The 27,283-nt window shown below is 37.8% G+C and overlaps 1 protein-coding gene across 3 annotated transcripts in view; it reads right to left on the bottom strand.

The window, feature by feature from the left end:
* Window positions 1-1,355: 1,355 nt before the first annotated feature.
* The window catches only part of PPP4R3A (protein phosphatase 4 regulatory subunit 3A), a 37,048-nt gene continuing 11,120 nt past the window's right edge, over window positions 1,356-27,283 (bottom strand). Inside the window, exons 2-15 of one of the 3 annotated variants that reach the window (XM_080931282.1) lie at window positions 25,080-25,135; window positions 23,243-23,341; window positions 20,185-20,802; window positions 17,912-17,989; window positions 17,692-17,808; window positions 15,551-15,667; window positions 13,516-13,647; window positions 13,312-13,414; window positions 11,730-11,888; window positions 6,639-6,808; window positions 5,602-5,744; window positions 4,555-4,745; window positions 3,928-4,154; window positions 1,356-2,553 (exon numbers count right to left, since the gene is read on the bottom strand). In XM_080931282.1, coding sequence (XP_080787408.1) covers window positions 2,443-2,553; window positions 3,928-4,154; window positions 4,555-4,745; window positions 5,602-5,744; window positions 6,639-6,808; window positions 11,730-11,888; window positions 13,312-13,414; window positions 13,516-13,647; window positions 15,551-15,667; window positions 17,692-17,808; window positions 17,912-17,989; window positions 20,185-20,802; window positions 23,243-23,341; window positions 25,080-25,135 — 2,321 coding nt within the window. In that variant the 3' untranslated portion in view covers window positions 1,356-2,442. Of the gene's footprint in view, window positions 2,554-3,927; window positions 4,155-4,554; window positions 4,746-5,601; window positions 5,745-6,638; window positions 6,809-11,729; window positions 11,889-13,311; window positions 13,415-13,515; window positions 13,648-15,511; window positions 15,668-17,691; window positions 17,809-17,911; window positions 17,990-20,184; window positions 20,803-23,242; window positions 23,342-25,079; window positions 25,136-27,283 lie in introns of all 3 variants that reach the window. The other 2 variants (XM_080931281.1, XM_080931283.1) reach the window with 2 other exon arrangements.

Below are 27,283 nucleotides of genomic sequence, written 5' to 3' on the forward strand. Positions count from 1 at the left end.
TTCTCTAGAGTATTCTTACCTTCCTCTAGAGCATACTTACCTTCCTCTAGACTATTCTTACCTTCCTCTAGAGCATTCTTACCTTCCTCTAGACTAGTGCTTGAGTTTTGAGCAAACTAGTAATTTCTGTATGAGTTTGTAAATTTTAAGATTTACCATTTTTCTTCCGGTATTAGATGTTTGGGTGTATGTACAGGTAGTGGTTGTAATAACGTACATGTGACACTGGAGGAAGAAGGCTCATGAATAGAATGCTGGCCTAAATTGTCAAGATACTTGTCTCAAAACAATCCTGAAGCAGGTGTAATGACATGCCTGAAGTTCTACCTATTTGGGAGGTGAAACTGAATTACTTGAACACAACCTGATTAAAACAAGATTAAAATAGGAGCTGGAGAGATGGCTCAGTGGTTAAGAGCACTGACTGTTCTTCCAGAGGTCCTGAGTTCAACTCCCAGCAACCACATGGTGGCTCACAACCATCTGTAATGGGATCTAATGCCCTCTTCTGGTGGGTCTGAAGACAGCTACAGTGTACTTATATACAATAAATATATAAATCTTTTAAAAAAGTGATTAAAATAGGAAGCTGGCCCCAGAGAGACACACTGGAGGAAAACAATATAGGATGAAGCAGAGGATCGCAAGTTCCAGGCCAGCCTGAGTTCCATCTTTGCTGGTCTGTTGGTGGCACAACTGGGAGCTATCCTTTGCTCTACAGTGAAATGAATTAATCTTTTATATTTTGTGTTAAGCTTTTTTTATTTTTTCAAGATTGTGTTGCACAAACTCAAAGATCCACCTGCCTCAGCTTCCCAAGTGCTGGGATGAAAGGCACACACACCACCTGCAGTGTAATTAAATTTCCTGTTTTTACTAAGGACAAGTAGCAGCTAGGACAGAAGCACAAAGTAGCTGGGTTCAAAGCATATCCGCAATAGTGTCCTCTCCTGGGCATAACATTTATTCATTTGCAACTACAAAGCAAGTTCTGCTTTTCACCTTTAAAAAGTAAGGTTTCTGGAACTCATTTCCTTAGAAATATTTTAATATGTCTAATAATAAAGACCCCATTTAAGAATAGTTTTGTTTTTTTTGTGGTAATGAAGCTGAAAAAAATAGAAACTGCTTCACCCCGTTCTATTAAGCTATATCACCAGACCCCAAATGGTGTTTTAATAAAGTGCCACCTAATGGTCCTTAGGAGTTTATTCAGGTACCACCACTTACTACTTGTATTCCAAAGGTCATGTTAAAAAAAAAAAAAAAAAGACAGAAAAGAAACATACAATTAATACAATTTCTCTTACTCTTCACTTTTCTTTTTATTATTCAAAAGTCAAGTATTTCTTTTAAATCATCCATCCTCAATTTTGATTTAATGTACCGTCATTTCTCCAAGATATGAAATTTCCGAATCTCTTTGGAATACTAATTTCATTTCTCTAGGTTTAACAAAACTGTTTAAGTTTTAAATTCCACTCTATTTCCCTGAAATCTCAAGACAGCTGCTGATGCAAATTTTAATATAAAATATTTAGTCACAAAATAGTATTGCTTTTGTATGCACATAGTTGTAAGATTACTTTGCTTTTGTCAATAAAAACTATACCATCTTTCATAAAACTCTAAACAAATTAAGAACTGTGATGTAGAACACAAATTACACATGTAAAGCAGGCGCCAGCACGTTAGGCTTATATTACATCAAAAAAGTTTTAATGGTCCCAAATATATATATTCAACAACTAATCATACACTCAGGGGGAGAAAAAACAAAACAGAAACAAACTGAAACAACAAAAAAAAATTATGACACAAATGACCACATCTAGAATTCCACTCAATCTTTAATCAAGTAGGGACAAATCCCCACTTTGAAAAAAAATCTGCAGTTTGAAGGGCAAAGGGAACAGATTAAAAAAAGAGGATATTTTATTTTGCCCCTCCCCCACAAAGGTTTTCCAAACCTGTTGTAGCTTGACTAAAATGTTCAGAATGTACGATTTTAAAGGCAGGTCTCTTTATACAAAGAAACTGCTGGCATTCTTTACTAGTGAGGAACTATGGCAGAAGACCCATTCTTCTAAGTCTCATACATGGTCCAAGAAAGCCGCTTCTGATTGTAGCAACTGACCAGTCAGTCCAGAGTTCCACTGACAAAACCCCTGCCCTGTTGGCTTTTTATTTCCATTTCCTTCCCTGAGAAAAGGGCAATGTGTGGTCCAAGCTGGAGAGCTCACAGGCTTATGTCTTCCCCCTAACTGCACGGCATCCCCCTCCTGCTCCATTGAATTGGCACTTGATGAGCAGAAGTCCAGTGTGCTGCTGATCTGTGTCAGTCATTCACAAGAGACCACTGCACCTTGATGCGGATTTTGTGGGGGGAGGGGTAAAGAACCAGTTTTGTCAACAGGTACTCATCATAGGCAGTTGCTATTATTAGGACTCAAATTTTGCTTTCTTTGACACTGGTAGTGTGTCATCCTTGTCTTCATCCTCATCATCATCTTCATCATCATCAGGATAATCTACCAGACCCACAAGTCCTCCCTGTTGAGAAAAAAAGAATATTTAAAGAACAAACCCACTACACTTGAAAATACCCAATGTTAATTAAGCTAATAAAAAGTATAGGCCCACTCCTCCTACCCCCTCTTTCCACATGTTCCTGGTAGGCCTCTCCTCTTCTCTCTGCCTTTCTGTTTCTATTCCCTCAACACCCCTCCCCATGCCCTAAATAAACTCAATTCCATACCAAAACACACCCACCCACCCACCCACCCACCCACACACACACACCCCAACACCCAATGCCAGCATGCTGAAAATCATTTTTATATATATTCTAAATTTTCAATTTTTGTAAGGTTCTTTTAAGCTAATTAAAATGGCTTATGACTAACTGTATTTAACTGGCTGGTTTTGTGTGTCGACTTGACACAAGCTGGAGTTATCACAGAGAAAGGAGCCTCCCTTGAGTAAATGCCTCCATAAGATCCAGCTGTAAGGCATTTTCTCAACTAATGAACAAGATGGAAGGGCCCAGCCCATTGTGGGCGGTGGCATCCCTGGGCTAGTAGACCTGGGTTCCATAATAAAGCAAGCTGAGCAAGCCAGGGGAAGCAAGCCAGTAAGTGACATCCCTCCATGGCCTCTGCATCAGCTCCTGCTTCCTGACCTGCTTGAGTTCCAGTCCTGACTTCCTCTGGTGATGAACAGCAATGTGGAAGTGTAAGCTGAATAAACCCTTTCCTCCCCAGCTTGCTTCTTGGTCATGATGTTTGTGCAGGAATAGAACCCTAACTATAAAATTCACTTTTATAGTATTGGGGTTGAACCCAGGGCTTCATGCATGCACAGGCCAAGGGCTTTATCTATCTAGCCCTCTTGTATACCTTTTGAGCCAGGGTATTAAATTGCCCAGGCAGGCTTTGAACTAGCAATCTTTCTCAGTCTCTAGAGTAGCTAGGATTATTGACCTGCAGTACAATGCCTGGTCACATGTATTTCAACATAAAAGATAAAATAGCATCAAAATGCAGGAAGATAGGAAAGAGATTCTACTGTTTCTTTGTTATTATTCTGGATTTCCTTTTTAGCCCTGCCTGTTTCTTCAACAGAAACTATGACATTACAACTTGAAAGACTATGGAAATTTCTATCACTCTGCTCTCAGCCTGTGCTTTCATTTCAACAATGTTAGACTCAGCCTTCAAGACTGGGCCAGCAAAATGGCACAGCACTTTCTATTACGTCTAATAACCTAAGCTTGGTCTTAGGGACACACATGGCAGGAGAACTGACTTCTACACATGCTTTGATGTGTCCCCACATATAAACCAAAGAGAATCCAGGCATAAAGACTGCCAAGTAAGTTTAAAGCATGTAGGGAAAGGCCAGCACATGGGGAGTCCAAGAGTATACCTTTGTGGTAATAGCTGCCGGCTGAGATGTACTCTTAGGGACGGATCCAGGAGAGCCTGGAGAGCCTGGAGAGCCAGGTGAACCTGGAGAACCAGGCAGGCTTGTTGCAGATGACTGGCTGGTGAGGTTAGTCTTTGTCCCACTGGACAGGGAAAGTTTGAAACTTGGGCTCTGTCGTCCAGAAAGATTAGTTTTCAGAAGCACCTCCTTTTCTTCACTTTCTTTCACTAAAAATGAGAATGCAGAATACCTGTCACTCATTTCTTTTCCTTAATTCCTCCAAATGAGCTGACATTAAAACACAGGCAATCAGCTTATTTCTTCTCTGAGGACAACCCTAACCCTGAATGAAGACCACCTTTGAACAAAGCCTATCCAAGTACAAATACATTATCTAGCAAATATTACAATGCAGAAGTATGACCTTCATTCAGTATTATATTTAGTATCCATAACCTCCAAACCATCTTCCTTACATTAGGGAAACAGCCTACACCTTTACACAGTCAGCAATTCAGCAGTGAGTCTTTGGTTTATCATATATTCAGTGGTGACTAATCATTTTCTCAAGAAATTAAGAACCAGGACCAAGAGCCTCGCTTTCCCCTGCCCTTTGTTTCAACATACATTTCTTCCTTTCCATAAATTTACTTATTGGATCCATAATGTCGTCATCACTCTTAGTTTTGTCAGATGGAGACACCACAGCTTCTCCATCTTCCATGTCATCTTCATCTGTGTTGAACCACATCTCTTCTTCATCTTCTAGTGTCCTGGCGTCTCGTCGATATCGATGATTCCTCAAGATGGACCGCATGCTATGAGAAAGTGAAAGACTTTAAGGGCTGAAGTATTGCTTAACAATATCCTGGCCACGATCTCCGGCACCACCAAAACCAAATGTTAAACCACACTCAAACAAATACATAATTAAAAGATGGACTCTATCAAACGTACTATAAACGACTAGAATCAAACTCTATTTCCAAAATGGCAACTGTTATAGATCAATGTACAGACTTTTAAACCATACTACAGAGGCTAGAGATAGCATAGGAGTTAGGACCTGGGTTCAATTCCTAGCACCCAATAGCAGCTCAAAATTATTTGTATTTATAGTCCCAGGGAATCCAACACTCCTCTGTCCTCTGTGGTTATTGGGCACGCACAGACATACTTGCAGACATGCATGTGAATTCTCTCTCTCTTAATAAGGAAAAAACAACCCAAACTGCAAATGTAAATCTAGTTATTTAAGAAGGTACATGGTATTTTAAATAATTTATACTTAAAAAAGATCTTACTATAATTTATCTATACTTTCAGAAACCAAACTAGCATAGGCACCACCAAAATTGTGTGAAGAGTAAAGGTATGTTCTGCCAAGTGTGACAAACCTGATTCTGAGCCTCAGAACCACATGGTGGAAGGAGAGAACCAGCCTGTACTACTTGTCTGAGGATACATCATCCCCAACATGGTGTATGTGTGTAAACACACATGCAAAAAAAAAAAAAAAAAAAAAAAAAAAGACAACTCCATTTCCCACAATTTCTTTGCATGACTTCCTACCTTCTCTCTACTGACCAACTCAAATACTGACTAACACTATAAAAACCAGAACCACAAAATCTACTGCTGAATGATGCACACATTCAAGTAGGTGTAACTTACCTATCAAGTTTGGGGTTGTCTTGCCTTTCTCTTTGCTGTTCAAACCTCAATTTTAATCCTTTAAAAGTCTGCACATAATCTACATCTTCTAGTGCTTTCCAATAATTTTCAATTACATGGGCAGTTAATGATTTTATATCTTCCTACAGAAAAGAATTATAGTAAAATAAATCAGAATTGAAAACATTACTCTAAGAAGATTAGGCAGTACCTGTGGTAATTCCTAAGACTCATCCAAAGTTGAATTTCACTGTTACTGTACAATTTTAAAAGTAGCCAAACAATGAAAATAGAAAGAGTCTATATAATACACTGGCACCCTCCATTGCCTGCACTCTTGGTGTTCCTGGGAACTGTCCACAGGTACTTCCAGAGCGTGTACCCAAATCCTAGTGATTCTTGTTCCCCAAGAATAAACACAGTGGTAAACACCTGTAATACTAGGACTTTCAGAGCGGAGGCAGAAGAACTGTCTTAAGATTGATACCAAACTGAACTGCAGGGCAAGACCCTCCCTCATCTTAAAACACAAAAGTTCTGGAGATGGACTTCTGTGGCAGTCACACAGTAACATTTATCACTACCCTCAGAGAATCCACTTTAGAATGACGAAAATGGCAAGCTCTCTGTGTGTGTTTGTGTGTGTATTCCAACACGGGTTTCCCTGTGGAGCCTTGGCTATCCTACAAATCACTTTGTAGACAAGGATCTGACTTCTTCTGCCACTTGAATCCTGGAATTAAAAGTGTGTGCCACCACTGCCTGGCTTTCAAATTCTGCCTATCTTATGGCAATTCCTTCTTTTGTCTGAGACAGGGTCTGAGGAGTACTAGGACCACAGATGTAAGCCACCACCTCCAACTCTATAAAGCATGCTAGATAGCTTCGGGGTTCCTTGTTAATCTAAACTGAATTACTTTAGTTTTTCTTTTGGTAGCATGGTTCTTAAAGAAAATCTTTCCAAATACCAGTAATAGATACTCAAGTTTCTCAGACATATTAAAACCAAAACCCTAAGGTAAAAAGACAGAACCTACCACTCTAATAAATTCAAACATTTCTATTATGGCGGAGTTCATCAGATTGTAACGAGATCCATTGTTGAGAAATGCTTTGACTACAGGTTCAAATAAAAAACTTTTCATTATGTAGCGGTTATAAAATTCATCTTTTAATCCAATGATTTTTCTCTTAAAACGGAGGGCACCTGAAACACAGAGGTATTGCTGTTCAAACATCTACATCTCAGAGTCAACAAACAATCTATTTAACAGACATCCAAGCTCACTTGTATGCAGCATATAAACATAAGGATCTTAAGAGTACTGTAAGAAAAGGCATTCAAAACAGTGTCACCTCAGTAGACTGTAAAATTTATGCTTGTAATCCAACTCTAGAAGGCTGAGAAAGGTTTGCTTAGAATTCAAGGTCAGAGGGGGCTACATAGTGAGTTCTAGGACAGCCAGGGCAAGGATGTGAGGAGACCCTGCCCACCCCAGAAAAAAAGGTAGTGTATGTTATCATAGAACACAAGTCTTAGAAAGCCAGAAAAGTTCTGGGAATATACCAATCACTATTAGCCAAAATGTAATTTATCTCCGAGGTAAGGACAGATTATCATAATACTTAAGGCAATAATTCCTTCATAATACTTCTTTATATACATTTTAAAGCAACCAAAAGGAGCACTATTTTATTAGGGCAATCCACTGTACTATAATTTTATCTTCAGGTTTTGGACACTCTTACTATTTTATATAGTTAATGGATTTACACTGGTTTGTTTGTAGATGTGGTTTAAAAAGAAAGAAAGAAAAAAAAAAAAAGAAAAAGACAAGAAACCACAAAAATCTGCATGCCCCCAGAATTGCCTTCCCATGGTTTAGATATAAATTTAGATTGTTTTAAAATGCGATCCTCTATTCTCATTACAGCGAGTATGCTTTTTAATTTTCCCCTAGTTTTCCTTTTAATAATTAGGCTTTAACTTACAGATCAGCAAATATATATTTGCACCTTGAAATATGGGGTGTTACTTAAGTCACCATTCATCAAGATCCAAATATACTTAAACAGTTAGACTTCAGCAAAGCCCTCTTTAACTTATATGGAATTATCAGTAAGTTAATGCCCCAATTACTGTAAACAGTTTAAAAAAGCATACTCACTTCATGTAGTCACATCGTCTTCGGTTGGCAAGATTAAATATTGTGTTTGTATTTTGGTTTCTTTGGAGATCATGGAAGTGGCTCGTTAAATTGCCAATTTGTTATTAATCAAGTCCTTCATGAGCAGGTAGCCAGGCAACCATGCTGACACGGTTTCTGGGTGGGAAGGCAGAGGAGTAAAGCAGCTCAATTTTTCTTTAGTTGGCACAAAGAGGTCCACAAGTGAATGCCCAATTAGGTACAGTTGGTTAGAAACTGCCCTAATACAAATAATCCAACTTATTTAAGAGTGTATCTTCATAAAGAAACACTCTGGGCAGGGAGTTTCAAAATAGTTTAGAGTAATAAACTGCATTTTATTTTTAAACTACTGAAAAAATTTAAAAACATAAGTATGGTGAAGACCATTTATTTAAGCAGCAAGTGGCATTGTTCTGTGTGGTGAATGAAGACCTGACAAGGGTTTATTTCTAAAACAGTGATTTCTCTTGTTTTTGGTTAGCTGGCAAAGGAACTTAGTGAGACAGCTCCACTTGTTTCAATAAAAATCAAAAGCTAATAGGTAAATTCTAAACATTTAGTAGGCAAGAGCTTATTATTATTATCCTAAGATTTGGTAATCTAACTCTGCAGGCTTTGTGGAGACTTGTGTCCTATGAAAACATCACATTAACCCCGATGCTAAATATGTAGTTCCAGGCATGTGAAAAGAATTTCCTACCTTTTCAGAATTCTGTGAGGCCAGGACATGCAGACGAGTCTTAACAACTCTTTAAAAGCTCACCTAACCCAGGAAGTGCTGATGTAGTACAAGGTAGTTCTAGGTGTTTTTTTTTGGAGGGGGAGGGGGACCGCTTTCCTCTCATATTTCCATTTGTCCTGATTTACATCAATAATTATTTGTTTAAACTCATACCCCAACAGCCCCACATCAAAAATATCCAAATACTATTATTATTTGCTACTGAATAACAAGTTGTTTTCCAAATGTTACCAGTCAATTCTTTAAATTCCAGACATTCAAAGGAGATTTGAGAAAGCTCCTAGCTATGCCCAATTGGCATAACCATAGCATTTTAAATGTAAAGTGCACCATATCTGCTCACAACACCGTCAATCTTCAGTAGAGCAAGGGAGGAATCTCCTGTGTTTTGATCACATTTTTTTGTAGTACAGTGACACAAGATTTCTTAAGTCTGAGACTCATTGCCACACATGGAACTAATAATAGAAGCTTTACACAAGAGCTTAGCTCCCTCCTCCACCCCATCCCATTGATGCTGAGGATTGAAGTCAGGGCCTCATGATGCTAGTATGCCAGGTAAAGCACTCTACCATTGAACTGCCTCTGGCTTTACAATAAAGCTTTTAAGAAATGTATTCTTTTTACAGACTTCTGTTTCTGTTCTCCATATAGTATGCATGAGAGGAGAAATGTGTGTGCCATGGCTCACATGTGGTCAGAAAACAGCTTTCAGGAGTTGGGTCCTCTCCTACCACGTAAGTTCAAGGGACCAAACTCAGCAGCAAGCTGCTTTTTCCACTTCTCCAGCCTGAGTTCAACACTTTCTAACAATACTACCTAGTCAGCAGAAAAGTACCCGAAGCCTTACAAAGTCACAGTAAATAGATACTGCATGTATCACTGTCTTTCCCACTTATGATATATATCCAATTTATAAAATTCTCTATGAAATAATATACCTAACCTTTTACTTCAATGTACCATAAGTCTTGTTTCAGTTCTTACGTACACTACAAACCGAGTCTTTATAAAGGACCTCTTGATGACTGCAACTGTCTGAGATGCTCTCACCCTCAAGTCTGGGAAGAGATCCCAACTATGAAGGATTTAGGTTCAGAGTTACTTGTCATAGTTATAAAGGCCCTTTTCTTTTAGCTTCCTGACACTTCTCTGTTGGACTCAGGTTCTCATGTATAGCAAAACACATATCTCCTATACTCTACATCTTAACTTCACTTTTAATTAAGAATATCATTCTCTCAGGAACAGGCAGTTCAGATGAACACTTCTGAAACTGCCCGATCAGATTCACTCGGAATACATTATTATGATTCTCCAAGTTCTATTCTTATTAAGTTGGGTTTAATTTTCACAGTCTTTCCTAATAAACTATGAAAACAAAAGGAATTATAAATGCCATGCCACCAACTTTGTAAGGCTTACCTTAGTTTGAGGTAAGTATATAAAGATCCAATCTCAGAGTCAATCAAATATAATAGTAGTAGTTTGTGTTTAATCTCCCTCCATCTCTGGCCCCCTCTTTGGAGACAGGGTCTATGCAGCCCTGTCTTGAACTCAGAGACAGACCTGCCTACTTAACCCTCAAAGTACCAGAATTATAGGTGGCACTGTATCTGGCTATTTGTTGAAATAAAGCTATCTAAACTTAATCTATTCATTCAGATTTCCCCTTCTGCCTCTTTCCCTAAATTCCTTTCTCTGAACAGACAACATTCTTTATGGTGACCTAAGAGCCTGGCCTTGGTACCATCACCTCTCCTATGATACATATACGAGGAAATGTTTTCACGTGTATGGTGTTCTGCCCACACATAAGTCTATGTACCATTTATAGTACAGATTATCCTGAAAGTGGAATATAGTCAGTTATGAATTGCCAGGTGGGTGCTAGCAGTCAAATTCTTATCCTCTGTAAGACCATCTTAACCAGTCATCTTTCTAATCCCAAAGCCCTTCTTTCTATGTGCTGAGCTCACTGGTAGATGATTATAAATGCTATGACTAACATTTAGTGTTCTGAATATTCAGTAGAAAGGAAAAGAATCCCATATTCTCTTCAACTTACAAAAAGACACATTCCATGTACATTTATTTTCATCACCTACGTGTCAAGCATAGAAACTTGCTTGACAAGTGAAAACATGAAGCCTAAAATCAAACAAAATCAAACCCAACTTACCTTTAAAAGCCAACTGGTAAGAGTTACTTGGCAGTATCTCAGCCTCCAGAGTATCCCTAAACTCGGTCAGGTCAGTTAACTTACCAATAACTACAGTTTAGATATGCAAACTTATTATTCAAGAAATCTGGCTACAGCATAGTCAAAACACTATGGATTAAATCTACATCTAATTCACGATTATGATAAACTAAAGTCTCAACATTGTGAATATCAGCTTTAAAAAGAGTGTAACTAAGAATGATCTTTAAAACAAAGCAAGACTAATCTTGTTAAAAATGTACTATTGCTCTTGGACTTTTAAGGGTGCAGTGTAGTGGTCAAGTGTGTGCAAATGTTTTCAGTATTAATTCATAGTACTTAATTTGGCTTAATCCATAGTACCTCACACAAAAACCCCTGTGTATAAAGCTAGGAACCATAGCTTGTACCTACAACCCCAGCACTCAGGCAGTCAAGGCATGAGGACTGTGAGCTTAAGGCCAGCCTGGGCTGCAGAAACACCATCAATAAAAAGTTAAAACAATAAAAACAAAACAAATACCCCAACCCTAGCAAACCAAAAACAAAACAAAAACTATAGCTACAAAACAATTCACAAACATTCTCCATAAAGGTCCACACAATCTCTGTAGTATTGTTTTTCTTTTATCAAACTGCTTTTTAAGAAAATATTAAATCATTTTTCAGCTTGTTGGTTATACAAAAGAACAGACTACTGGTAGTTTTGATTAAACTGTAGTACTTACCACTTGGCTCTAAAATAATAAACCAAATCACCAAAGGATTTAGTGGAAATATGACTTGACCTGGCAGATACCTTCTAACCACTCAACTTTGTATGAATGACGACGTTCTTTCTTATCCCCTGCCAAACTATGTCATCAGGGCACGCGCTTGCACTAAGATCCTAGGCCTGATGACCCCTCAGTCAGTCATGTTCTCAGCAATGATGAGCTTTAAAGCTACAAACAGAATAATAAAGATAACAAATAATTCTTTAAGAAGCACTTACATAATGCTAAGAAAGCATGCTTGGAGGCCATAAGAACTAGCACTCTGCGAAGAATGTCCTTGTTGATGATATAGTTCTTTATGTGGTAGGTATGGTGCTCCACACAAAATGTTAACAATTCCAACACAAGTGCTAGTAACTGTGCAGTTTGAAAATCATCTAAAATAAGCAAAACATGGTCATATGTATGCTGAACAGACAACAGACAGTGTAAGAAATCAGGAAACACCCTTTGGTGTAATTATGCTCTCTCTGTTTTCCCCGATTCCAGGCTTTCTTCATACTCACAATGAGCTCATAACAAAAGTATATTACTGATTAATCTTTATTTTTTAAAGTCAGCAAGTCTTTATGACGTAGCACCCACTTATAGCACACTACCTTCTACAAGTTTTTTGTAAATACTGGGTGTCTTAAACATGTCAATTTGGAAACAGGCCTCCAATTTTACCCAATATCAATAAACACAGACACAAACAAAATTTCAAAGACTTGGATTTATAGGGTCACACAAGAGTTTATTTAACTTGCTGGACATGTTGAATTCTAGCACTTCAGAGACAGAGGGAAAAAGTAAGTTTTCTTTTCACAATTATACATCAACACCATTACAGTTTTTATTAACACATGAATAATACTACAAATTGAGTAGGTTTTAAATTAAACATACTAAAATTGTTAAATTATTAACGGAAAATTATATATGGGTTCTTAGATAGAGCCTCAACGGCAATTTCCCAATAATATTATAACTACTCTTTAAACACACACACACACACACACACACACACACACACACACACACACAAAAAAAAACTATTATAGTTTGTCATTTACCAAGGCACACACTTGTGATCCCAGCACTGGGGAGGCTGAAACAAGACCTGAGACCAACATGGATCTCGTAACAATCTCTCTCAAACAAATGACCAGCCAACCAACTGATGGAGCACGGAAACAAATACTTTCTTTTGTACTCTTCTGTTGGCTGTGATTGTGGTGCTTTAAAACACAAAGTCACCTTACAAGTCTCTTGAAAATACATGACTAAATCTCACCCACTCTAATTATAAAACTTTTAAAGATTGTTACCTCCTTCTAAGGGTGTATTTTGTTGTACCCGCCTCTCTTTCTTTTCCTTTACTTATTTCCTCTTTCTTTTCTTTAATTATTTTATTATTATTATTATTTTAAAAGATTTACTTATTATGTACACAATGTTCTGCCTGCACATACACCTGCTGGCCAGAAGAGGGCACCAGATCTCACTTAACCTCTGAACCATCCCTATTTTTTACTTTACGCGTACTAGTTAGTGTTTTGCCTGCATATACTTCTGAGATCATGTGTGTGAACAGTCCCCACAGAAGCCAGAAGAGGGTGTTAGATGAGCTGGGACTCAAGTTCAGACTGTTGTTAGTTGCTGTGTGGCTGCTTGGAATCAAACCAGGGTCTGCTAGAAGAGCAACCAGTGTTCTTAACCCTTGAGTTATTTCTCTAACCCCAGTGTCTTAAATCTAGTTACTCAACATCAGTTTTGAGTTTCACAATTCAAGTAAACTACGAACCTGTATTATCTTACCTTTACTAGGCTTGTCTTCTGTTGTATTTGCTAGTAAGGGAGCAGTGAGAACATGCATACAGTGCTTGTAGAAGAAACCCAGAAATTCAGTCTTTTCTGTTTTCTATGGAATCAAAAATACTTTGATGAACTTTAACTGTATTGGTTCCCACTAGCAATAAAACAAATACTACCATAAAAAAAGCAGAAATGGTTATGACTTACATTGGCAGTGGCTAGCATGTTCTCTGGGTCAACTAAAGTTCGAAGCAGGCCCATAAGTTGGACTGCTCCACCAAGCTCAGGATCTGTATCACAAATCATATGTTCTATAATGAGGTTGATGAGCAAAATATCCTGGTGATAAAAAAATGTACAAAATACAGATTACTAAGACAGATATTATAGCATTACAGCTACCTCTAGTTGTCTTGTTAACCTCAAATAAAATAGAAAGACTGATTCATTTAACAGAATAGATGGAAATGTGTTTTTCCCCTATGGGTGGTTCAAAGACAATAAATATTATTACCAAAAGAACCTTAAAAGTATTCGCTCAGTCTCTTTGAGACAAGGTAACAGCTTCGCTTGGCCTAGAACTTAAAAAGCTGGCCCACAACTCATAGAGATCTGCCTGCCTTTGCCTCCTCTGTGCTGGGATTAAAGCAGTGTCGCTACCCATGGCCTTTTCTATTATCTTTAAACTTATCTGATTAAAGGGAGGGGGGTACCAAAACCAAAACCAAAAAAAAAAAAAAAAAAAAAAAACCCAAAAACCAAAAATCCCACAACACAAAGGTCAGGTTTGGTGTTAAAATAGGTCTTGCTTTTGTACTAACTCCATCTACCTTCTGTAGAAAGCTCATGAGCTTCATATTTATGCATTTATGACTTCGAAATAAGACTACTTAGCTAGAATTTATAAACCTGCTTTGGTTTCACTGCATTTACCTTTATAGTTTTTCTTCATGGAAATAATAAATTGAATAAAAGAAGACTAGAGTGTATAGAACAGTAGTACATTCTGTGGATTCCAAGTGTTAAAGAAAACCAACTTCTGTTTTTTTCCTAAGAACCTTTTAGGGCTGGTGTTCTTAATCCAAGGATAAATAAAAATTGTGGGAGATAAAGCAAGCAAACTTCGTCTATTTGCGCCTAAATACGCTGTGGTAAAACAGAGAAGGACAAAGAATATACAGACATATGGAAATGACTGGAAAATGAAAACCAGAGGCCTAATGCATGTTTGTGAAGTGTGAAGACACACAGACATGTCTGCTCACCCAGTGGCTACAGGGCCTACAAGAACAGTCTTTAGTTTTAATTACTCAAGATATTCTGGTTCTTAAGATAGGAGTATTTCATAGAAGAAAATGTGAAATAAGGTTCAGTAATTCATGACACAGTTCTGCAGATACTCTAGCACTATTAATTCTGAAAACAAACCATAAATACAGACATTGCTAGGCATTCAACTTCAGTTGGGCACAGGAGATTTTTGAAAATACATTGTTTGTAAGAAATATTCTGCAGAAAGCTGACATTCTGCAGACTCCCTTGCCCTAAAAGAGACATAATTTTCTCATTCTCAAGGAATTCAAGATAGCTTAATCTGTTGAGTAAAAAGTAGTTTCCAAAGATTTAGGAAAACAAACAAACAACAACAAAAAAAACCCCCCAAAAAACAAAACCCCCAAAAGCAGAAGCATTGGTTTTAATAAAAGAGTGGAAGACACACTCATTCAGGCGTCTTCACTTATTATGTACTACACACTCAATCTACACTACCACAGTCTAAGCTACTTTTAAAGCCAATTCACTGACTCTAATTTCTGGTTAAATACAGCCGCATCATACAGGCAATAGCTTGTTCTTATTCTTCCCCAAGACTTTCCAGGGGCCGTATTTTATCTCATCTTGATGAATTCTGAGAACCCACCTCTGGTAGTGCTTTCCAATGACAGTTACTCTTAGTTCCACATTCAGAATAGTCAATTGATTTAAAGGTTTAAATAAATCACAGCTCAGTAACTTCACAATTAAAAAAGCTGATGTAAAATATAATAAATTTATAAGCCAAGGCAGAGGACACTGAGAAGTGTGAGCCATCTGACATTATGGCCACCTCTTCCCAAAAAGCACAGTAGTTTAGATCTTATAAATACATAACCCCAGCTATAGCCTCCTATGCATAAATACTATTAGTGTAAATAATATTTACCTTGCTGGTTATTTTTTGCTCTGTTAACTTCTTACTTACATCATCATTCTGTTGTGCCTCCTGCATGACAAACTCTCGTACCATGGATGGGTTATATTCAACCAAGTATGAGAATATATCAGTAGCAGCACTTCGCACCTGTGTATCATCCATGCCCTGCAAAGGAAATGGACCAGCTTCTTATGACCTTAAAAACATAGAACTTTATCAATGAAATTACCACAAAGTACTACAATATTAAAAAAACATCTAAATGGTTGCTGGGAGGAGAAACTCTTTCTTGCTGGTACAGCTACTTATAAGTTGCTTAATGTTCCAGCAAACAACTCCCTATACTTGTATACGTAGCCCTACTTAAAACCAGTGGGTCATCCAGGGACTGCCCCACCCGGCGATTCATCCCACATGCAGCCACCAAACCCAGCCACTAGACAGGAGCCTGGTATGAATGTTTCCTGAGAGGTTCTGCCAGAGGCAGATGCTTACAGCCAACCACTAGACTGAGCATGGGGTCCCCAATGGAGGAGCTAGGGGAAGGACTGAAGGAGCAGAAAGGGTTTGCAATCCCCTGGGAAAAACAATATCAACCAACCAGACCCCTCAGAGCTCTCAGGGACTAAACCACCAACCAAAGAGTACACATGGAGAAACCATGGCTCCAGTCACATATGTAGCAAATGTCTGGACTGCATTGTCTGGCATCAGTAATAGGAAAAACCCTTGGTCCTGTGAAGCCTCTTGTCTCCCCAATGTAGGGGAAAGCCAGGGTGGTGAGGTGGGAATGGGTGGGTGGGAGGGGGAAGCATCATCATAGAAGCAGGAGGAGGGAGGAAGGATGGGAGAGGGTGATGACATTTGAAATGCAAATACATAAAATATCCAATAAAAATGCAAAAAAGGGGGTGGACATGAAAGGAAGAAGGGGTTCAGCAAGTGGGGGATGATTTCAGCACACTGTATGAAATGGTCAAAATTGTAAACATTTATCTAAGGGTTTAGGAGATTGCTTGGTAGATAGAGCACTTGTCAAGAAAGCAAAACAAAACAAAACCACCTACCTCCAAACAAAACAAAATAAAACCCCAAGTTCAAATGCTAAGAACCCAAGTACAGGCAGGGATGATAGTGCCCAAACTGTAACCTCAGTGCTCCTATGGAGGTGAAGACAGAAGAATCTCTGAAAGCCTCTAATTTAGATAGCAATGTGGTACACAGCAACATAAAGCAAGAAACTTTCTCTCAAACAGGAAAGGGAAAGACTGATACCTAAGTAGTGCGGTGACCTCCACATACTCAGTATCTTGTGTGACCATACTTAAATGCACATACACAAACTGTATCGGGGGTGGGAGACAGGCAGCATATATACTAAGGTAAAGGGTAAACTTTAAGAAGCAAAGCCTTTCTGGTGTCTACTGCTGTATACTCAAGATTAGCTGTCCTGTGAGCTTCTGGACAATCCCTGTCTCAGACTACCATCTAATCATGAGCTCTGGGATCACAGATATACCTATATACTTAGATATATCTGACCCCTCTCCCCAGCCTCTTTCAGATGTATTTAAAAGCATTTCTTATTTAAAAAAAAAAAAAAAAAAAAAAGGAAAAAAGGGCCAGGAATGCTTGAATTAAAGTTCAGCCTTGTCTTTTAACATTTCATTTGATGGGCTAAAAAGCTAATTATTAAAGAGGTGATAAATTATCATTTATGTGTATATGACAAGGTCTCACTATATGGCTCTCAGTGGCCTGGAGTTCACTGTATAACAGGCCAGCCTCAATCTCACAGAAATTCACCAGCCTCTACCCGAGATTAGAGGTGTATACCACCACACCCAGCAGAAAATTATTTTATCCAAGCAGTCTGTTAATTAAATGTGGGAAACTCTTAATACTGGGATTGTATTGCTTCTGTTAACTTTATGTAATATATAGCTAGTATTTAAACATCAGCTACACTCAAATGACTTGCTTATTATATAAAAACAGTTGGCTGTATATATGTATGTAGGTGCATATGTAATTATTAAAGAAAGAGGCCATTAATTTAAGAGAGAGCAAGGCAGTGAATGGGAAGGGAGGAAATGATATGATTTCAAACAGTAAAATTGTATGACATCACATCCAGCTTTTGACACAGGCTCCCATGGGTGGTTCAGAATAAAGAGAAGCAAACTTACAAGGATGACTTCTAAAGCTGGTAATATGCCCATATTTGACAAAGTCTTGAAAAAAGCATCTCTGTTTTGGGGTTGTAGCGTTTGAGAAAATGCACAAAATTCTTTTAAAAAGTTAACCTGAAATCAGGAAAAAGGACAAGTGTTAAAAGGCAACCCTAAAATTAGACAAGGACTGAGTGAGGTTGTTCACTTTGCCCTCCTAATGTGTCTGATTCCTTACCAATTCTTGTCTTTTTTCCTCATCTGTTGCTTCATCTGTTAGTTGTGCGAACAAATCTGTCAGAAATTTTTCATCTTCCTATGAAATAAATGACAGATTTAAGTATCTTTTTGGTAGGACTGTATAAAATACAATTTCAGCATGATATAAATTAGCCTGATAAAACAAAAGTGACAATTTTTAAAAAAAGAAAAAAAATTAAAAGCTACATGAATGTATATATGTATGTATACATACTGCCAAACGTGGGGTGCATACCTTTACTCTCTGTGCTAGGAAGGCAGAAGCAGGTGGGTCTCTGTGAGTTCCAGGCCAGCCTACCTGGTTTACATAATAGGCCAGCCAAGGCTACATAGTGAGACTTTGTCCAAACCAAAACCAAATAAAGATAAACTGGAGATTTCTATCAGAAAGATTACCTTTGTATTTTGACAAGATTCTTTCCTTAACCCAACCAGAAAATGTTTCATACCCTGCAGGCCAGTGGTTTCTCAAACTCTACTACTGTAGGGGAATAGTCAGGCAGTATGCAAATGAACGAGTATATCTGTGTTACAATGAAATTTGGCCTAGTGGCAAATACTTTAAAATCACAGCACTGGGAAGGGGTAGGGGAGGCTGGAAACTTGGGAGGCCAGAATAGGCTGTAGTGAGATCCTGTCTTAACTAGTCACAGGATATTTTCCAGAAAAATTAACAGGCCATACAGATCAGCTCTGGTATGAACTGAATTTTCCTCATTACATTTTCTCGTCTAGATTTTGATAATTTAAATTTTTAAAAAAGTTATATTTATCAATTTATTAGGAGAGAGGAATGTGGTATGCCAAGAGCACATATGGAGGGCAGAGAATAACTTTTGGAAGTTGGTTTTCTCCTTCTAGTATTGAGCCATCTTGCTGGTCAAATGTGATAAGTAGTATATTCACTATGGTAGATGTTTAGCAAACATTTTCTCTGACACTCAAGTATAAAGCTGGTCACTTCTAAAAAAGTATAAATAGGTATAAATACATATGATTCTGACCATGTTTTCTTTTATTATCGAAACTAATGACATTCAATTTCAACATACATCCCAGCTTAGCATCAGAATAGTTAATGGTATTACAGAGGAACTAGTCAATGGTAAAGTGTGTAACTTTGCATGTGTACATGGAAAAGACTGGTAGGGGCTGGAGAGAAAGCTCAGTGTTTAAGAAAGCTTGATATGCAACCATGAGAACTTAAGTTGAGATCCCAGCACCTAGACAACAAATTGGGAATGGTCTTGTATACACCATCAGCCCCCAATGAGTGGGCTTGGAAACACGAACAAATAAGAACACAGTCTGGAGAGGAGTAAGTCAGCAAATGAACAGAAGACACCCTCTGACCTTTGCGTATACAAAGATGTGTTTATCTCTAAACACATGTACAAATATTATACCACACCCACATGAAATAGAAAAACTCCATTATTCAGTTAGAATAGTTAGACATAACTCACATTCAAATCAACCATCAATAGAGATCCTTGTTAAAGCTCTTAAGTTTTACAAAAACATTTAATATTTTACTGTATGGTTTCACTTGATCTCCAGACACTTTGTAGTATCCTATGGTACTAATATCTTCAGATGGGAAACTCAAGAGGTTAAACAGCAGTTCAAATGACATAGCAGCTACTAAATAACAACCAAGTAGAATCCAAACTACCAATACTCTCAACTATACAAAAACATACTTTTGGGAGGGTCCCATGCACATCTGGTTACAGGAAATAGGTAATAGGACCAAACTCTAGTTCTCTAGAAGAACAATACACGTTCTTATGTCTCTAGCTCCATCAATTATTGATTGGGTTCTAGACCTGACTTCCTTTGGTGATGAACAGCAATGTGGAAGTGTAGGCTGAACAAACCCTTTCCTCCCCAACTTGCTTCTTAGTCATGATGTTTTGTGCAGGAGTAGACACCCTGACTAAGACAGTGTTATTCCCTTTGTAATTCATGATGCCTGAAATGAAGTTTAGATTTTCAGTGCATGCTAACCAAGTGCTATCATTCTTGCTATTCCCATCCAAAAGACAGCCACCACCAGGCCGACCGAGTATTAATATTATCAAAATATTTACCATAATATCATAAGATTAAGTTTCAATGTATAGATTTAAGACATTAATTTTTGCCTAAAGCAATTAGCATTTTAAATGTTATCAATTAAAGCAGGTACCTTTTTATAAGTAAGGAGGGACAGACAGGGGACAGAAAGTGGAGAATGATCCAACTTACCTGTAACATACCAACAATTTCTACCTTGTTGAAAAAGATGAAGGAGTGAAGTGTTGATAACATATTTTCTTCAAAGACAGAAGGGGTGGGGAGAACCATGTCTTGTATGTACTGAACTCTGTATGTCTGATGAATTTTTTGTTTCAGCTCAGGATCTGATATGGGAATTACTTCTTTAAACTTGGCTGTTTTTGTTAAAAATTCCCTGTGTTTTCGTGGTTGTGATAAAGTTGGGTCATATTCCAAGCATCCAATGACGTCCATTATACATTCCTCAGAGAACATAACTTCAAAAAGAGCAGTTCGATTCAAGAGGAAGATCCCTTTGATAATCTCATATAAGTGGTGCAGTCCTTCAATGTTTTCCAAATCCTCACAAACATGAAAAAGCTCTAAAAGCTTTTTAATATAACCCTCATTTTCCAGTGCTAGAGCGAGTTTCTCACGTCGGAGGGGAGAAGGTAAAGATGATGCCACAAGCTCTGCAATTTCCTCAAGTCGACTTAATTCACACGATGGCAATTCTAAGCCTGGTGAGGACATATCATCAAATCGCTCCTCTTCAGATTCATCTACCAGGTCCTGAGTGATGTCTACTGAAGGGTCCTTTCCTTGAACCTATAAAAAAGATCTTGTGGTAGCTAACAGAAGTCAAACAGTAAATCTAATGACATGTTTTCATGTTTATGAAAACTAACTAAAAGTTGAGGAATTAAATAAACAGCCTCCCGATGAAGTACTAGTATCAGGAGCAAGCATCTAAGACAGCCTAATCTGAGACTGTTGCCCGAGTCACTTCAAGACCTACACAGAGGACTAATAGCAAAACATCCAGAGAGTTTTCTGCCCATGTCTTTTCTAACTAGGTAAAGTTCAGAGAAACATTCCTAGAAGTTATATATTAATTAGATAAATTCAATAGACCAGAGACAAACTAGCTTTGATACACAAGGTGTATCAATGGTCTATTATAAATGCTAGGTAGTAGCCATATAATTAGGAAAGCTGGTTAGGACACAGTACACCTAAAATAACCAAGCCACATAGATAACTGTCCACAGGACGATCTGCTGAAAGTTAAATAAGTAGTGAAAACATTTTCTCTTTTCCATACATACCAATTTGTAAACTTCCTAATTTTCCAGAAGCCTTTTTGTTATAAATCTCAACTTTATGTCACTATAGAAGTTCTAAATAGAAGAGACTTATAAACAAGTAGTTAAGACCCTACTCCTGAAGACACCACATGTGTTGGCTGTAAGACACAGAAAAGCCAGGCAGGAACTGGATTGTGTGCTACTGTGGAACACTTAGCACCCAACAGTCTCACTTTCTATCCAACTCATTTCAACTCCACCCTAAAATTGGACATCTTCCCAAGGGTGATTCAGAAAACATCACTGGAGAAGGAATAGAAAGAATATAAAAACTAGAGGCGGTGAGAATGTAGTACTGTAGACCACTGTCTTCTGAGAAGGCCACGACATTCTTCAACTCATAGCAGCTAAGATTACATGCAATACTGGGCCCACTGACATTCTGTCATGGAAGGGGTGGGGGATCACGAGCCCCCATCACTCCCACCCACCCTGGGCATTCATACACAGCAAATGGTCAATGAGGGATATGGAGAGAGGCATTTCCTTCAGGGGTGTAGGATACCCATACTTTTCTAACAAAGAACCTCAGTGAAATTCACGGTAATAGTTGGACAGACAAACTGAAAGGACACACAGACATCACTGAAGTAGAAGAGAGGCTCATTCAGAAAAGGTTTTAGTGGGAATCGGACAAAGGAGGGTAAAGGAGGGTGCTGAATAACAATTGTGTACACGTCTGAAAATGTCACAATAAATCCCACCATAACTAATATATGCTAATTTAAAAAGAAAAGGGGACTTAGAAGTCTTTACAGTTAATTTTGCTGAATTTTTAGAACACGATTAGATCATCCCAATAGGTCAAGCAGTTAAAATTAGGTCCTATATGAAATTGCTTAGCAGGAGTTTAAGCCTTTAGTCCCAGCACTTAGAAGGCAAGCACATCTGTGAAATCAAGGTCTTCATATTAACTTGCATGTTAGCCAAGGCTACAAAGCATGACCCTGGTGGTGGTGGGAAACACAAGGACAGATACACATGTACATGCTCACCTGAGAACACACTGATATCGATAGATTTTGCAAGGGTTCATAACTGATACCTTGAGATACACTAGAAGGTGATATTACCTTGATTTTAAACCAATTAGGCTGCACTCAGAATGCAACACACATTCAATTTCTACGAGGAATAGTCTCAAGTTGATTCTGTGTTAATTACACGTTTTCATTACACTTTTAGGTTCCTAATCCCTACATTATGTCTTTATCCACCCCCCCGCCCCCAAAGAATGTAGAATAGGCTTTTTATTGGGTTAAGAAGAATTTGGTTTTCTTTCTTTTTTGAGACAGGGCCTCTCTGTATAACCCTGGCTGGCCTTGAACTAAGAGATCTACCTGCCTTTGCCTCCTGAGCATGTGCTATCATGCCCAGCAAGCTGCTCTTCTTGCAGCTATTCCCCAGCTCTACTGACAATTCTTCCTCTTGCTCAGGCCAAACCTCAGTCATCCTTGGCTCCCTCTTTACCTCATTCTATGCCTGCGGACTGTGCTGTTCCTGCTTACAGGATATGCTGAACCTAGCTTGCCTCTCACTCCCCATATCTCTTAACTGGGTTAACTCCCCTTTGCCCCAGTTTATCCTTAGCACAGGGGATGCTATGGTTTGAATAAGTGTATCCCAAAGAAGGAGATGTTAAGGGGGTAGCAACAGCTAGGTAATAGAGAAGAATAAAGGTAAGCTATGTGTTTTCTTTCATAGGCAGAATCTAGCCTTAACACGTGACAACAGCAGGATTACTAGAGGAAAAAGAGAACCAAGGGAGGACAAAGGCAACAATGGAGATGTGAACAACGCACAACAATGTATCTATATTTAATATCACAAAACCCATTATTTTGTATGCTGAATGAAAAATTATTAAAAACAGTCTATTGTTTCTATATGGTCATAATTACCTGACATATTTTTTCCCAAATTTCATCACATCCAGCTTTTTCTTGAAAGCTAAGGGCCAAGTCATAATTTTCTGCTTCAGACCACACAATCAGAGTGTCCTTTGAATAATAATAATAAAAAAAAAAAGTCTGAATGACTACACGTGTTTTCACAAACCCTTCAAGGTATATATAGCAACTGAATAAAGTAACAGATAATAGAAATTTAGAACACTGTTTTTTACATTTCCAACATTTCTACTGGTAATTATTAATGCTTTTTTATAATTCACTCTGTCAAATCTACACAAGTGAAACAGTATTTTAAAAATAGAAGTTTGGCCAATATATGAAAAACACTGTAAATAAAATGTATACATAATACTTAATACTAAAAAATAAACAAAAAATTCCCCCAAAACCATTATACCAAGACCATATTCATGCATTACATTTCTCTGTATTTGTTGTGCATATGTGTGTAACACCTATGGAGTCCAGAAGAGGGTGTTGGATCCCATGGAGCTGCAGTTACAGATGGTTATGAGCAGGAATCAAATCCAAGTCCTTTAGAAGTGCAGCCTGTGCTCTTAACTATTGTTATCATCTTTCTAGTCCCAATGTATTTTACAGTCTCATCAAAATGTCCACAATCAATCTATCCTTCCCCTCAATTATTAACAGCTATTCTTTACCCATGGCTTCTTTAGCCTCTGAAATTATTGGTCAAGCCAGGAATGAATGAGATATGCTTCTAATTCAACACTCGGGGCTGAGGTGGATGACATCCTTAAATTTGAAGCTAGAATGGGCTATGAAATGAATTCTAAGCCATGCTATACTATAGCATGAGATCTGCTCTCAAAACAAGCCTGGTTAAATTTGTAATATATGACCCACTCATTTATTTACATTTTTTAAGTGCCTTCAGAAATGCACCATGCATCAAAGAAACGGCACATTTCTAGCTCCTTCCACCTTTTCCTTCCATTCCTATAGGACTTTATGTCTGAAAAAGCTTGAGAGGGTACAGTGTTCAAGAGCATGGTTCCCAGAACCTATATGGAAGCTCACAACTGTCTGCTACTCCAGTTCCATGGAATCCAATGCCCTGTCTTGACCTCTTCAGGTAATGAGCACACACATATACACTAAGATGCAAAACATCGTATACATAAAAATTCACACATATTAGTATATATATATGTGGAGGGAGTGAGCACTATGGGTATGTAAACGGAGGTCAGCAGAAAAACAAAACAAAATGACAAAAAAAACCAAACAAACAAAAAAACAAAACAAAACAAAAAAAAAACCCACCAAACCAAACCAAAACCCCTAAGGCCACAGAAATGACTCTAGTGGTTAATTTGCTGTTCTTTCAGAGGATCTGAGATCAATTCCCAGCAACTACTTCAAAGGGGAGCTAATACCCTTTTCTGACTGATACCCATTTCCTGAGGGCACCAGTTATGCATGTGCTGCACAGATATATTTGCAGGTAAAATACCCATATACATAAAACAAAACAAAACAATAAAACCCAAAAACAAACAAACAAAAACACCTTTTGGCCATTAACATACTGGTAAAATTAGACTGCATGAAAAAAGGTTCAGTACATAATGTCATCAAACTTGACAACCCAAGTCTTACAGCCAGAATAGAGAACCAGCTTTCTCAAATTGTTGTCTGACCTCCACAGGTATAAGACAGACACATTTTTTTTTAACAGTGAGACTGGCAAAATTTTATATAACCTGTTCTGATGTTACTGTAAGAAATCCAATGCTAACCTTATTTAATCACTGAATTTAAAAGATAACATACAATATACAACAGCTTAACTTTTTTTTACCTGTTGTTTCTGGTACGCAGTGTTAGGATTTATTTTGGACTCTAGAAGAAGAGAACCTATAAGACAGGAAAAATTGGTTATTGCAAAACAGAAGATCAGATTTCCTTATACATACTTATGCCTATTTTCTCAGTCAGCTGTACATAACCCTTCAGTTAAGGAACACGTTTTAAAAAATGTAATTTGGGGCTGGCCAGATGATGGATGGCACAACAGGTAGAAGTATTCTAAGAGCCTGATGACTTGATTTGATCCCGAAAACCACCATGGAACTATTCCTGAAAGCTATCTCTACAGGCCCACCTTGGTACACAGATATTCTCACATTATACAAACAAAACAATGACCGAAATAAAGAAATTTAAATACAGTAACTTGTAGCTTAAGAAACCTATTTACCTTTTTGGGATTTTGGTGGTAGCATAGGTAAATTCAAGTCCCAAGCTTATGTATGTATGCATGTATACGTGGTATGTACACACATACACACACACACACACACACACACACACACATGTATATATATATTTACACAGATTAGTAATATTTCAATAAAGAAATAACATGTACTAATTTAAATCAGGTTGACATTTTTACACCATTATTTTGTTTGGAGCCTCTGAAATCCTCAGATAATCTGAAGTTAATAATTTATGAAATGCTGTATGGCTTACAGAATACTTTCAATACAGTGTGACCCAGTGTCAAGACAAGAAATGGGGCTTTGTGGTTGAAAGAATTCACATCAAGCATAAGTAACTACGTAAGTAAAACTCAGAGATCAATTTACAAGTCACTTCTAGAAGTGTCAATTTTCTATTTTTCCCATTCTTCCTGTTTTATGTTGTGTTTTCACTATGTAACACAGACATCAAAATTATGATTCCCCTACCCTCAGTCTCTTCAATATCTCAGACTATGAGCATGCACCACTATGCTTACCCACCATATCCATCTCCTCTGCCCTCCGCATAGTTTAAGAATGAAATTCTACACATCACCTCACCATGATTACATAGGTAATTGCATTTAAAATGGTTTCTATGGCAAAAATGCAGAGGACTGAAGAGATGGCTTAGCATATTAGAGATTATATGGCTCTTCCAGAGAACCAGAGCTTAAATACCAGCACCCACCTCTACCTGTAACTCCATCTCCAGGACTTTGCCTGCACTTGGATTCATGTACACATACCATCCCCATGTAAATATATTAAAAATAATTTTTAAAAAATTCAGCTCAACAAAAATTCATTAAAAATCACAACCTAGAATCCTCAAAAGCAATCCATCTACATGTTGTGAGCTAGAAGTCAGCAAGAGCTACACAGCAAGACCACCTGAAAACAAAACCTAACTCTAGAAAAAAAAAATCACAAGAATTAAAACAAAACAAAAAACCAATAAAAACCTCAAACAAATCAACAGGGTTTTGTTTTCTTTTTAAAAATAAAGTTTTAAGGGCCAGGGACACAGCTCCCTGGCAATGCTTGCCTAGTATGTGAGGCTCTAGGTTCAATCTTCAGTACCACACAAATTTTTTGTTTTTAATTTTATTAGATACTCTCTGTATTTACATTTGAAATGTTATCCCCTTTGCCCACCCCGCTCTCATCCCACCACAAAAGTTTTATTTTAGAAGATGCATTACATCTAAAAGCAGAGAGCTGAACTAAGAAAAATGTTCTTTCTAAAATTAGAGTGTGGTAATGGCTACAAACTTGGGGCGCCCTAAAAATTAAACTGGGGCTTTATTGTATACTTTTGGTTGTTGACTAAACATGCACATGTTGCTTTAAAAAATTAGTGGAAGCTAGAGAGTAGTTAAGGAGCCAGTTTCAGTTCCTAGCAAATCATGGCTCATAACTATTTTCTACTCTAGGGGTTCTGACAACTTCTCGTTTCCAAGCACATGGTCTTAAGCACATGGTACAGACATGCATTCATAAAATAGTTTAAAAAAAAAAAATCACACATCCCAAAAGTGAAAGGTTATTGGTTGTATATAAAAAAAGGAAATTCCAAACTTTAGATAAATGCTATGACATGAAGTAGATTTCCTACACAGTAGACAGATGTTCAGAGTATCACTGTCTATTCTCAGAGATCACAGATGAATGTTAATAGAAAAACAAAGCTACTGAAATTTCTTCTTCCTATAAAAGACAAGTCCCTTCCCACTGGACAATGGGATTTTAAATAAAT

This window comes from Micromys minutus, assembly GCF_963924665.1.
Source record: "Micromys minutus genome assembly, chromosome: 1".
In the NCBI taxonomy this organism is placed as follows: Eukaryota; Metazoa; Chordata; class Mammalia; order Rodentia; family Muridae; genus Micromys; species Micromys minutus.